At 38.5% G+C, this 14,637-nt stretch overlaps 1 protein-coding gene across 1 annotated transcript in view; it reads left to right on the top strand.

The window, feature by feature from the left end:
• Nucleotides 1–14,637, top strand: part of SLC27A6 (solute carrier family 27 member 6) — a 56,584-nt gene that overhangs the window by 9,191 nt on the left and 32,756 nt on the right. The window contains exons 2-4 of the mRNA XM_068534393.1: nucleotides 1,564–1,767; nucleotides 9,804–9,962; nucleotides 11,261–11,385. Coding sequence (XP_068390494.1) covers nucleotides 1,564–1,767; nucleotides 9,804–9,962; nucleotides 11,261–11,385 — 488 coding nt within the window. The remainder of the gene's footprint in view (nucleotides 1–1,563; nucleotides 1,768–9,803; nucleotides 9,963–11,260; nucleotides 11,386–14,637) is intronic.

Genomic DNA, 14,637 nt, shown 5'->3' on the forward strand with positions numbered 1-14,637 from the left:
ACACAAACTGGGTAGCTTAAAATGACAGAAATTCATCCCCTCACAGATTTGGGGGCTAAAAGTACAAAATCAAAGTGTCTGCAGGGCCATGCTCCCACTGAAGGATCTAAGAAAGAATCTTTCCTCGCCTCTTCCTAGCTTCTGGTGGTTGCTGGTAATCTTTGGCGTTCCTTGCATTAACTCTAAAACTGCTTAACATCCCCGTGGATGTTAATGTAGATTTTAAGATAAATGATATAGCACTCAGAAATCGCTTTTATCTTAGAAAAGTATGATGTATTATAATACGAAAATAAAACTGGAGCACCCATGTAGAACATGAAAGTGGATCTTTACTGTTAAAGATCCATGTTAAAGGAAAGGAGTGTTACATTTTACAAGAATTTAAAGAATATAAATAACTGTTTGTCTCTCTACTCTGGAAAAAAAATGAGGCCTCGCTCGCTTCCACCTCATCCAAGGAATGCCAATGCTCTGCTTCTTTCGTACCCCATAGAGTGCTAGATACCTTCACGCTGAATATTTCCTTCTCCAGGACCTGCACCCACCTTCCATCTCCCTCCTTCTCTACCACTACCCTCCTCCTGGACAGACGACAGTTTCTCCTACATTAAAGATCAAATTAAGAAGGTCTGATGCAGTCTCCCAGAGTGACTCAACAGTCTCCCTTCCACAGTTGCTCGTTCGTTAACGTGTACAGTAGATGCTTCCTGAGAGAAGTATCCCTTTTCCTTTCTCCAGTCGGAATTTCAACCCAGACCCTTGATCTTGTGAGGACCCCTAAGCTCTTCAGGCCTGAAGACACCCGTGTTTCTAGCTTTTCTACTCCTCTGCCTTCTTTTTTGCTTGACGTTGGTTCTAGCCAGGCCTTGGATCCCACTGCTGCTGACACAGGCTCTGCTTTCACCAGCCGGCTCTCACCTGCCATGGTCATAGCCTGCTGTGCACCATGGATCCTACTGCGTTTTCTGGAAGGCGTTCTTTTTCTCCTTTTGCTTTCAAAGACCTTTTACCTTTAATTATTCTAATCCAGAGGAAAGAGCATCTCTGAATCTCCTCATTTAACTTTTCACTCTGAAATGGTCTCTAAGCCATAATCTTGTGAATCTTGTGAATCCAGTCAGGTGTTTCTCCTGGATCATTACATTATAGTAGAACTAAACAGTGACAGACAGATGGCTTTTTGGAATAATGAGCTACTGAGTCGTATTTCAAGGAGAATGTTTAGTGCAGTGTCCTGAATTTAGATTTAAAGCAAAGTACGAAAATAGAGTTTTATTTAAAAATTGGGGGAAAAAACACAATCTGGATAATGGAATCTCCAAAGTTCAATTTGAATTGGGCTATTTGCATTGATTACATCAGGTAATAACTAGATTTTCCTTTCCTTTGGTCATGTTGAAACATACTCATAAAATGGCTGGGATGTTACTTATCCAACGTGAAAAGGAAGTAAGCGTTGTATTTACGTATCATCCCTGTTCCAACATGCAAAAGAACACACAAGGTGAGTGCTTTGAGATTTATGTCTTATTTACTTATTCCTAATCCTTTGGCTTTCAGATTTGCTTGGAACTATAGAGGAGATCCTTCCGAGCCTCCCAGGAGATATCAGTGTTTGGGCAATGAAAGAGTCTGTTCCAGAAGGCATAATTTCACTCAAAGAAAAACTGAGCACAGCATCTGACAGCCAGGTGCCACACAGCCACCATGTTGCCTCAAACCTCAAGGCTCCTTATCTTTATATTTTCACTTCTGGAACAACAGGTAAGATCCATTTGTTCTTGAAACTTAAGAAGAATGCAGCATATTTGCAAAGCAGCAGTTTCAGGCAAATCTCTGCCACGTGTAGTTGTAACTGAGCAAAGAACTCATGTGCCCTTGACACAGAAAGCCACACTCTGACAGTGGGAGTCTGCAGCTCAGTAAGGATTTATTGCAGGGCGCCCAGCCTCAGATCCACTCCAACTTGATCTTTGAGTTAGGAGTTTCTTAAAGCAGAAGAACAAAGAAGCTAGGGTTAATCATCAGCTTGTGACATTTCTGTGACAGTTTCGGGGAGTCAGGCTGTCTCTGGTTTACAACTCTCTGACCAGGTGGTCCATGGCTTGAGGGTCTGTGAGCTCATCTCGCCCTGGAGAAACAACCTGAGTTTACACGTTAATGATATCTATAATAGCTACTTGAGTACATTAACTATGTTATCCGCAAGAGCAATTTTAGTCATCTGACTCTGGTTGATTATTGTTCTGTTAGCCCAGAATTGAGGTCAGAGGGGACAAGAAAGGGAACAAAGCTTTGGATATAGAGAGATTAATCATAAAGTTGGTAAGAGAACTTGGTTTTAGGGGGGCTTGGTTTCATAGTCACCGGACATCTCAGAAAGCATGCATCCAAGAAGGCCTGGGGTTCTTAGATCTTTGAACTCCCAAACTTGGATGAAAAAGGTAATTGCTTTAACTTTAACTTGACAAGTCACCATGTTCACTTGGCCATTGTCTCGTGTGGAAAGATTTTCTTCAAGTTTGGTAGTACAAATGGCACAGGAATGTGTGAAGACTTGAGCCAACCCAGTTGCTCAGAGTGTGGAATTTGGCCGGCCTCTTCGGCAGGATCTTTGCTAGCTTCCCTTAGATGCCTAATGTATAAAATGAAAAGATTAGTTTAAATAGTTTGTAATTATCCTGCTGGATTAAAAAATCCATTAGTCTACTTTAAAACAATTTTCTATATTCTTGTATAAAATGTTAAATCCTAAGCACAATCCAAGTATGGCTGCAATTGAAGCACCTGTAGCTGGCTCTCCTCGTTTTCCATAAGTTGATTGGAACATGTGAGAAGCAGGAAATCTTGAAGGCATTGCAGGTTTGAGGAAGGATACAAAATAGAATCAAGTAACTAAACTTTCCTTTTTTTAGGTAAACAACAACACACACACACAAAGAATATGAAACTACTTGAGAATTCAAAAGAAATGTTAAACTTAATTGATTCTTAAGAAAAATTTAATGATATTTTTGGTAGTCTAAGTAAGCTTTTGTAACTAGTTTGAAGTTGACTGGGAGTTTGAATTAGAGGCATATTAAAAATATTGGTACTAATTTCTCTTGCACAGGTAGTATTGTAGGCAAAACTACTGTTGCATTGGTAAAGTTTTCTTACTTTTTTCTTTTTCTTTTTCCTATTTGGAGGCTAACAATGATCTCCTCTATACTGGAGAGTAGACTATGGTTTTCTTTTTAACTTTGTTTGCAACAGCTTTGATGAGTGAACTAGGAAATGCTAATATGTATCAAGTCACCAGCATAAATTCAGACTGACTTTGGACTTTGAAAGAGACAATAAAATTCTGGAAATTATATGCTTTGAAAACTTCCAAGGGAAGGTACTTGACCAATTTGTCTTTATGGTGTTTTCTTGTAAAAATAGAAAGTGACTCTGGTCTTCAAAACAATCTTTACCACTCCCCCCCTCCCTCCAACCCCCCTCCCCGCCCCAAAAGAGAATAGTGTGGAGCAGACTATTAACATCCTTTTTTCTTGAAGATCTCTTAAAACCAGAGTGTTTGGTACATTTGCACAACAGGCTGAAAGCAAAAGTGCTATTAATTTTTTCTGTTTGATATTTATTTGTATCAAAGTTATACAGCACAGAGATGAAAAATTCTAATAGTTTTAAAAATTTTAGAGAAAAATACCCTGCTTACCCCTCTATTTCTCCATCCCGAAACCAATTACATTCAGTATTTTTAGATCTTTCTTTCTGTAATCACCTCCATTTATCTAAATAGATTTATTAATAGTATTTTACTGGATACTTAATAGGTACCTACTAAAAAGTATGTACTGCTTTTCCACAATGGAAATGAGGATTTTATCTTCTTTCTTTACCACTCTCTCCCTCCACTCATTTCTTTCTCTCTGGTGCAGATACTTTCTCTCCCCAACATCACCCTAATATTGTTTCATCATAAATTTTTATTTGATTGGTATCAGTATCAATTAACTTAGTAAATACTATTTCTTGCTGAGCTCTATAGTATAACAAAATTATATTTATTTCCTTTCATGTAAAACTCTCCCCAACCTTGAATTAATCATTTGTTTTTGTTTGTTTGCTTGCTTAGTTTTCTATACACCTATAAATGGTTCGTACCCATCCCTTTATCAAAAAGTAACTCACCTTTAGATATTGAAAAGCTAGTCTGTATTTTGTCAAGCCCATGTTCTTGGCTGCATCTTTCCCAGAGCTTTCCTCCCTACGATTCCAGTCTTGACATGTTGCTCTCTTACTGTCCTGGGTTCATTCCTCACCATCGCCCTGAGAATTCCCTTCAACTCTTTTCTTTTTTTCTGATCCCCTGATTCTTAGATTCTAAATTCATTTCCTTAGTTTGCTTTTCATTTTATCACTGCACTTCTTTCATTAGCTGCTTGATAAAGAGTATTTAGCAGGTACGTTTTAAGTCCTTATATGCCTGAAAGTGTCTTTTTCTACCCTTACACTTGTTTGTATAGAATTCTAGATTAGAAATGATATTGATGCAGGGGTTTGAAGGCATTGCTTTTTTATCTTCTGTCTTCCAGTACACATACTGAGAAGTCTTTTTCTTTCTGATTTCTAATCCTTTACTTGCAACCTGGTATTGTTTTTCTTTCTTTCTTTTTTGGGATTTTTAGAATCTTTTATTAGCCTTCAGTAGTCTATGATATCATTATTATTTGTACTGGAACCAGTCTTATCCATTTTGCTGGTAAATTTGTAAGCCTTTTAAATCTAGAAACTCATGTCTTGCAAGTCTAGGTACTTGAAAATTTTGTTTTAAAGGTGTCTACATATTCTTCTTTTTCCTTCTTTATTTCTATTCTTTCTGCCCATTCCCTCCTTCTATTATATTTGTTTGCTTGTTCGTTCTTTTATCTTTGGAACTCTAACTTTTTAAAGATTGGCCTCCTTGCACTGAGTTATTAATTTTCTAATCTTTTATATCCTATTTTCCTTCTCTTACCTTTTGATTTACTTTTTTTAAGTGCAAAACAATAAATTTTTATTTGTTCACAGTTAAACACAAGCAACTGCCTTGACATTTTAGAGCATTCTAGGAATGCTCTAAAAAGCAAAAGCAAACCCTTTTGAATCCAATTCCCATTCACTGAGATTATACCATTTCCTCTTGCAGTTCACGTTTATGGCATCTGATGTGGATTGTTTGACATGCTTTTAAAATCAAGATGGGAAGGTGTAAACCTTTTGACAATAGATTACTTTCTAAAATTTAGCTTTTAGCAGTCAGCCAAAAACAAAATCTGTTTTTCACTGATGGGACCCCTTGACTTACTTTTTGAGGGATTTATCTTTTAGCCCTTGTGTTCTCTTAATATTTCTCATTTTGTAGCATGTTATTTTTGTATTATTGATACTTCATTGTCTCATACCTCTCAGAATATTAATATTTTTTGAAAATTTCTCCTCTCTACCTTGTCTCTATTTTCTCTGACATCCTTTTATCTTTTGTTTGATGTTGGTCTCTGTTCTTTACCCTAGAGGATTTCCTCAAGTATCTGGTGACCTTTGGCTGTGCATATTTAAAATGCAGCCACCAAAACACACACACAGGGCTTCCCTGGTGGCGCAGTGGTTGAGAGTCTGCCTGCCAGTGCAGGGGACACGGGTTCGAGCCCTGGTCTGGGAGGATCCCACATGCCGCGGAGCAGCTGGGCCCGTGGGCCACAACTGCTGAGCCTGCGCGTCTGGAGCCTGTGCTCTGCAGCAAGAGAGGCCGCGACGGTGAGAGGCCCGCGCACCGCGATGAAGAGTGGCCCCCGCTTGCCGCAACTGGAGAAAGCCCTTGCACAGAGGCGAGGACCCAACACAGCCATAAATAAATAAATAAATACTTTAAAAAAAAAAAACACACACACACACACACAAAAACAAACCAAATCCTAACTAGAAGCTCTGTGTGATTGAGTGGGATTGTGGGCTGGTTAGTTTCATTGTTCACGACATTTTGTTGGGAGATTTGTGACTGTCAGTTTTTACTTCTGGGCGCTTTAGATTCCTCAGATAAGAATCTTGAAGGGAAAACTAGTCAAGTGTAAAAAGGGAGCTGGAGAAGGATGCAGACTTCTCTTATTCTCCCTACTTGTTCAACCTCTCTTCTTCCTGGTGTTTCCAGAGGCTTATCTTTTCCCAGAGAATACATATCAGATCTTACACCAGTGTGGAGGAAGCAATCTGGGGCTGTAATTTTATTTTATTTTATGTTTTGCATTTTAAAATTTCAAAAGCCTTTACTGACATTCTTCCAAATTTGGATTGTGAATGATCTTATACAGGGAAAGTTATACAAAAATCATCTCTTGTTAGCTTAAAGTTCTGAGCAACATGGGGTCTTGTAGAGATCAGAGCAGAGCAACATACAGAATTAGGCATATAGTAGATGTCATGCTTTATAAATACAAAGCTATCAAAGAATGTAACAAAATCACATTTTTTACTGACTAGGGCCCTTGGACTCTTTAATCAATAGAAATTGATTAAGTTCTACTCAATAGAAATTAAGTTCTACTCAATAGAAATTGATAAGAGGTCAGATGAGGAATTCATGCTAGGCTTTATTGGGACTCATGCTGCAGCATGAGGAAGTGAAAACAAGTAACAGGTGCCCTTACTCACTCCCTGAGGGAGGGACTGGTTCCTTAAATAGGGTGAGGGTAGGGGTGGATTGGTGGGTTGGGCTGGAGGGTGGCTAGGTGGTCTGCCCACCCCCTTGGTGGTACTGTGTGCAGGGATCATGTGCAGGACCCTGCTTTTGCTCCGGGCACCTCAGAAATGGCAGTTGATTTGTGGCCTTTTTGTATTTTATTGTTCATAATTGCCTCAACTGTGCATGCATGCAGTTATTTTTAGTCCCTTATAGTTTCTTTGTATTCTGTTGCTCAAGGTGAAGCAACTCCAGTAAAGGATCCCAGGCGCCAGCTCCCAGCCTGTCGCACGTTGAGCCTTGTTAGAGACTTAATTGACATTTTTTATTAAAAGCATCTCTCTTGTTCTCTCTCTCGAATATAAGCTGATGTTTTGCAACTCAAAACCCAGAGCTGAATTAAGTGATGATAATTGTAATGAACATGAAAATTTATATTAGTATGTCACCTATTATCATAAAAATCACTGATTCTCACATAAAAATCTTATAATGTTGATAACGATGAAGGTGTTGGTGCAAGTTACGAAGTGATGTAAAGAAATGAGACTTGGAAAAGTTAAATGATGGCATTAGAGTTTGCTCATAGACCCTTTCAGGCAGGTTATAAGGGAGCATTTTGGATTATGTTGAATCTTTCCTAATCATTTTACTACTATGAAACCCTGTTTGCCCAAGCTCACCAAAATATTATATCCATGGACCCAGGAACAGACTTAGAATGTCTCTGAGTAAGGAAAGGATTGAGGTCAGTTTTTATACCATTCACGTGTCTTTGACCTGGGAGATTCTGTGAGATCTTGATGAACAAGGGGTGATTCCCTTATCTATGACTCTGACGGAATTGCTTCTTAAACAGAACTCCCATTTAGCTCCCTCTTTATAGTTCCATATTGATATTCCACTCTGGGGGGTACCTGGTCATCAAGTTTCTGAGCCTCGCTGGGGTTCTGTGGGAGCAAACCAACTTTCTTCAAGGCTTCAGCTTAGGTTTCATCTTCTTGGGTCTGCTGTGTCAGTCACCAGTTGTCCATCTGCCTTTCTTTTTTTTTTCTTCCTTCCTTCCTTCCCTCCCTCCCTCCCTGCACCGGGTCTTAGTTGTGGCATGTGAATTCTTAGTTGCGGTACGCATATGGGATCTAGCTCCCCGACGAACCTGGGCCCTCTGCGTTGGGAGTGCAGAGTCTTACCCACTGGACCACCAGGGAAGTCCCCATCTGCCTTTCTAAAATTGTGTTGCTGTCACCTCCAGTTCCATTCTTTTGGCCTATGTATGTGTTCAGTCTGCCAACTTCTAGTTCTGTTGTTGCTCACTGAAATTGGTTAGGTGCCTGAAGATCTCTAGGAAAGGCTATTTAAACCTGGACAGAGCAGCCTTGCCTTCAGCCACTCCGGTAAGTAGAGGGAGGAGGAAAAAGACAGAACTGCCTTCCGCGCTGCGCCTGGGGCCAGTTGCTATCACCATCTAAGTCTCTATTTACTTTTGTCTCTCCTTCTCCTTAATCTTATGGATTCTTTCCTTTTTCCAAAATTATCCCTGAATTCCCCAGATTTTTTCATGCCTGCCCCTGAACTGGTTTTCTCTTGATATCATCTGTTCCTCCTTCTTCCTGCTAATCCCCAATTCACTGGACACAGCCTCACTCCCACCTTTATGCCTGGACCTTATCCCAGTGGCCTCCTCACATCTGCGGACATGTGGAGAGTTTCAATGCTAGGGATTCATAGAAGGTTAGAAGAACAAAGGACTCAGGAGACCAGCTAAGGTAGCATTTCTCCAAGCATGTGGCACAGCATGTCCCTTCATGCCTACAAAGAAGGGAAATAAAAGTTGAAAAGGGGCTTTATGACCACATGAGCTTGAGAAACATCATTGAAAAAATAGTAACATTTCTGTACTGTTGGGCTTGTCGAAAGCTTTAATATGTTAATGTGCTTTCTAACTCTTCCAAGAAGGGACTCTAAATTGCAGTTTTAACAAGCTTCATTTATTCTGTTGGTTCTTCTTTCCTTCTTTAAAACTTTAAACTCCATGAGCCTTTGATCACTTTCATTTGTTGGATAAGCTCCTATCTGTTGTCTCCTTTATCAAAAAGTCTGAGTACCTTGAATGGTTTAATAATAAATTAATGAGATCATTGTTCACTTAAAGCTAGCCAAATTAGGAACGAAAACATGACTAATTCGCTCACTAAAGTGCTTTACAGGAGTGACATAAGCACACAGGTGGAAAATAACTAGATAAAGCATCCTTCTTTTTTCGACATACCTCCAACTGAAAAGTTATTTTTAAGGCTGGGTTGCCATGAGATCAGGAGCAATATGGAAAGTAGGGAATATGGTGACTGAAGAACAGTAGGTGGGAACTTCTCGGAAGCAGAAAATGCATAAATATTTGATTCTCTCAATGAAGAAAAGAAAGGCATTGCATTATCAAGAATCAAGGATGCTAGTCTCACTCAAAATCTTTATACATGGCTTTGACAAGAAATTTTGGAGGGATTCCCTGTGCATGTGGATGACAATAAACTCTTTTGGGGTGTGAGATGCCAACCTATCAGGAAAAGCCACAGAAACTTCTTTTGAAAAAATGAATTATTTTGAATAATAAATGAATTTTGGTTAGGATGGTAAGCAAGATCATGCCAATTTTGTGTATGAGATCTTCCAGTTAATGGAAATGGAGCACAAAGCCTGTCAGAAAATGTCAAAGCAGGTGCAGCAGCAAGGCGGACTTGAGGTTAACCCTGGTGAGTGTCTGGAAGTCACTGTAAACTGGAGTTCACAGCTACATGTGCTGCTGTCACCAAAAACCCATGACAACTTGGGCTTTATTTGGTAAATATGTTGAACCAGAGAAAGAATGATATATTTTTGGCATCTTTGTAGCAGATACGGCTCTTTGAACCTTACAAGATCTCAAGCTCTGTGTAGATCTAAGATTCTAGAGATTAATTACAGTTGTAGCTGACATTTGCATGGCCCCTTTTACCAAGGATATAGACTATTTTGATGTATTTTTGTCTCAACTGCTGTTGTAGTTGATACCAGCATAGTATCTATTCTATTATTTATTTATTTTTTTCTTTTCTTCTAGGTCTCCCAAAAGCAGCTGTGATTTGTCAGCTGCAGGCTATGAAGGGTTCTGCTGGATTATGGGCTTTTGGTTGTACTTCCGATGACATCATTTATATAACCCTTCCTCTGTATCATAGTTCAGGATCTCTCCTGGGAATTGGTGGATGTATTGAGTTAGGTAAGCTTTTATTTCCTGTTTCATAAGTTCTCAAAATGCCTAATAATTGGAACTTGCCTTCATTAAAGTTCAAAACTCTATCAGTAGAATTCAGAGTGATCGTGTGCATGTTATACAATTATAAAAAAATATTTATTAAAAGGACACAATTTCATCACATACTTCAGTGTATGCCTGAAGTGGAAAGAGCAGTAATTTGGCCTTGTGGTTGGATCTGGCTGTTGACAGGGCTTCCCTCTCCATGTGGTCGCTCACCCTTGAGTGGTTGCCGCCCCTGTCCTTAAATGGTGGTAGGAGCCTTCCCAGAGGGTGAACTCAGAAGCTGTGTAGCTCTTAAGTCTTAGCCTCGTCGGAAGTAACATGGATCATTTCACCTGCATTTTGTTGATCAAAGCAAGTCACAGGCCAGTTTAAATTCAAGATTTGAGGAGTGGGGAAAGAGACCCCACTTCTTGAAGGGAAGGGTGGCAAATTCACATTGCAAAGGTAAGGGCGTAGGAGAAATTGTTGAGGCTATCTTTGCAAACAGTGTATCCCAGATACCCAAGAAGTCAGTTGGTAGAGCTGGTGACTCAGTAGATTCCATTCATAACCATGCTGAGATTATGTGTCTGTTACTAGTTAGCCCAGAAATAATATACGGAGATAATTCACCATTATTTATATATGTCTAAAATACTATAAAGTAATCTTATAGAATAGTATATTTAAAATATGATCAATGCCCACAGTAAATGAAGATGAGGGTCAAGACATTAGCATTTTCCTTGGAACATATTCATATGACTTACATTGTTATTAAAATTAGGTTGTTAAAGTTAGCAGTCATTATTGAACCTTTTTGTTGGTGCTTTCATACTAACTCTACCTTACTAACTCTCAATCTCAAACTATTTTGAGACTGCTTAAAAGTTTTTAAAAATGAATACTATGTATATATTCAATGTCGAAAGTAAGTGAATATTCTTGGTTTCTGTGAAGAAGGATGACCTTATCTATATTCATGCTCTAATACTTGTAATTCTCCTACTTATTTTGGCTGCTTCTTTCATCCCATGTATTCCAAAGAGTATATCTACAGTCAAAATATAGAATTACAACATGAATATTTTTAAAAGACTTATTGGACTGTAAGATTAATGTTTTCAAATGAGCTTGATATAAATGGCCACTGATGGATTATAAAAGCCTTGAAAGTGAGCAAAAGTGTTCTAGACAGAGCAACATCATTTGCGTTTTATGTTAATTCTGCCCTTGAATTTTTTTTCCCTTTTGCCTTTTTATACCTTTTCTTGTAGGTGCTACTTGTGTGTTAAAGAAGAAATTTTCAGCAAGCCAATTTTGGAACGACTGCAGAAAGTATAATGTGACTGTGTTTCAGTACATTGGAGAACTTTGTCGCTACCTTTGCAAACAACCTAAGGTAAGAGTAATCATTGTCAGAGAGAAAAAGTAATTTCAGAAAGAAAAAGAAAATAATTGAGAGAAAATAATTTTTGTTTGCTTATACTCCATTTTCTTCCAGAGCATAGTTTAACTGACTTACAAAGATGTATGCAAAACCCCAAGATAAAATGAGTATAAAACAAGTCAGAGAAAATAAAAGGAGGATATCAGGAATGTACTAATGTGTTTTATATTGAGGCAGGAGAAGACAGACTCGTAATCCAGTCCCCTTCATGTTTAGACGGATTAAAATTTCTGTAAACATAGCATGCATCTGATTATGAAATTATTTTCTGTCTACAGAAAGCAGTTATTCCAAGGGTTGAATTAGATCATCTTTTAAAATGCTGGTCTTTAAATAACACACAAAAACTAATAACAATGATTATACTTGTTTTTCTATTTGTTTTCTTTTGAATAAGTGATTACATTAGAATATCTTTTTGCTTGGTTTTGCTGTAAACTTAAAAAGAAACTTTGCTTTGATTTGCACTTGTCTCCCCACCACCTCAAGCAATCATTTCCATGAAATTATGATAAATTGCCCCCTTCTGAAAATAGACCGGCAGAGACAGTTACATTAGCCTAAAGCTTGTCTTTATTAGTTCGTTTGCTTTTTTGCCCTCAGAAGTTGTTGTCCTTTTCCTGGTCTCATTTGTATTTTGAGATGCTTATTTTTTCACTGTCTGATTGTCTAAGCATTCTTGAGGCTACAAGGAAGGGACTCTGCCTGTAATCAAATCAAAACCAGCCCCCTTGAAGGATGGTGACAGAGGTTGCCTTCCTTTACCCACAGCACAACTGAGACGAGGCTGGAGGCATTTAAATAAGACTTTATAAAAGATACGGAATTACACAGGAGAGATAACACAGAGAAGAATCTGAAGCTGAATAATCTTATTTACAAAATGCCTGTAAATTGAAGCTTGGAGTTTGCCATGGAGAGACCTTCCATCTAACTCCTGACCTGCCTCCTTGTGGGAGAAGCCATCCTTCCTCTTTTTTTGGTCAGGAGTACTTCAAATAGCTACAGATTCCCCACATCCATAGCTAAGACAAGGAGTCCCAGAAAAGTGTTTTAGCTTTTTCACCCTTATTTTCCTCCAGGAGATTTTGCCAATATCAGAGTTGTGGTCTTACCTGAGGATTCCCAGTAGAGTAATTATAATGCCACAAGCTACAAATTTTCTCTTATAGTTTTCATTGTATTCTTTGATGATATGATATCTGGACTATGTAATTTAAGGAATTAATGCCCTCCAGTAAAATGAAAGCCTCCTTCAGTATAGGACATAGTAAGCACTACCTAATGAGCTTCTTCATGGCTTTTCTAGACCATGCCCCCAGCCATTCTTATTTCCTCTCATCTTTTATTAGCAACATTAACTTTTGCAAGATCATTTGCTCTGTAAGTATTTATTGAATAGTTGGATTCATGCATTAATTTTTTTCTAAAGTTTTACCACCTTAAACGATGCTGTACTTCGTATCTTCATGGAATGTAGTCAGTGTAGGGCCTCAGAAGTGAAGGTAGCCAAAGGGCATGGGTATTTTGGTGATTTTTTTATGGCATATTTCCAGACTGCTGTTCAGAGTGGTGGATGTGATTTAGAATCTCATCGACAATGTGGGAGTATGCCCACTGCACAGTCTCTTATCGATACTGAGTGGTATTAAAAATGGTGGTCTTCCAGTGTCCTTCATGGAAAACTAGACACTAGTTGTTTTTGTTGTTGTTGTTGTCAGTCAATAACACTTACATTTTACTTACGTGGGTAACACCTAAAACACGTTATGCTTTTTAAGCTTCCTCAGAAGTCCCTGTAGGATGGAGAACAGAGAGAATAGGCCAGTTTCCATGGCCCACCCTGTCAAATATGGTAGATGAAACCCAACTTGCTTGGGTTTCGTAGTGATATTCTGTTTGAACAAAGAACGTCCTGTTTTTTTAAAAAATGAGGAAAAGATTTCTAATTTTATTTATAATTTTATAGACTAGAAACAAACATATTTTTCATTTCTTTGTTAAGATTACTGGCAAGGTGGGATACTTTTCTAGCTGTATTTCCCTTTTAAAATACCTCTTCTGAGTCTTTTACTCATTTATCTCTTTGGCACATAATGTTTTATCTTATTCATTTGAGCTCTCGTTTCATATAATAAAGGAATTAACAGTTTGTCATATTTGCTACAAGTCTTTTTTCAAGGTGTTTTCCTTTGACTTTTTTAAATGAAATGAAATAGTCTTTTCACCTCTCTGAATTTGTAATGCAGTGATTTGGGGGAAATACTGTAGCTGCAGAGAATTTGAGAGAACTGAGAACTGAAAGCAGAACTCCTGGTTGCTTTTAGTTATTAAGTATTCTAATTCTTAATTAAAGTTCTTTGAGGAAAGACTAGTGTTTGTGTAATAATCTCTAACCACTTACCTGAAGACAAGTTGAGGAGGAGAGAGGGAAATAAATATAGATTTGCCAAAGGAAAACTGAATGATTTTTTTGAGCAGAGATGCGTTGTATTACCTAATCCTCTTTGTTGATTTCTCACAGAAAGAGTACAAACAGTTCTTGGCATTAAAGATTGGGAAAAGGAGAAAGTCATTTTGTTATGACATCTTATCCCTTCAAGGAGATCTTGCTTTCTTGCTGTGCAGTGTTCATTCCTTTCAGTGAACTTCCCCTGAAAGGAAGTGGCAAGTGTCTGCTATGCAGCCAACATAGCAGTGGGTTCAAGTAGGGCCACAGGGTGAACAAGTGACATGGTCAACACCCTCAAAGAAATTAAATTGCATGTCTCATGAGTCGTGGTTTGAAGCCCCATAGATATTTAATATAAATCTTTAAAAGAAAGCAAAACCACATATTCCCTAAGTATATCCAGAGTTGTTGTCAATCTCAGGTAAGTAATATATTCCAAAGGACATTTACCTGCAGGCAGAAGCCACAGTCTGAGTTGAGTGTTTGTATATAGTTGTATAAAAACATCCTAGGGTTGGTTTTCCCTGGCTGGAAGCACTTACCACCCCCCACCCAACCCCATCTTTTTTCTCTTTTTAAAAACTCCGGTTACAAAATTTCCTTCCACATAAACACTGGATGTGCCTCAAACTGCTGGCAGCGGCACTGTCCTTAAAAAATAAAGCTGAGGTACTTGGCTCCTCTTAGTCATGGAGTGTTGGGGTAATTATCCTCTTCCCCTGAGACTAGGAAGGCAGCTCTTTCCCCACTTT

This window comes from Eschrichtius robustus, chromosome 2, assembly GCF_028021215.1.
Source record: "Eschrichtius robustus isolate mEscRob2 chromosome 2, mEscRob2.pri, whole genome shotgun sequence".
Lineage (NCBI taxonomy): Eukaryota > Metazoa > Chordata > Mammalia > Artiodactyla > Eschrichtiidae > Eschrichtius > Eschrichtius robustus.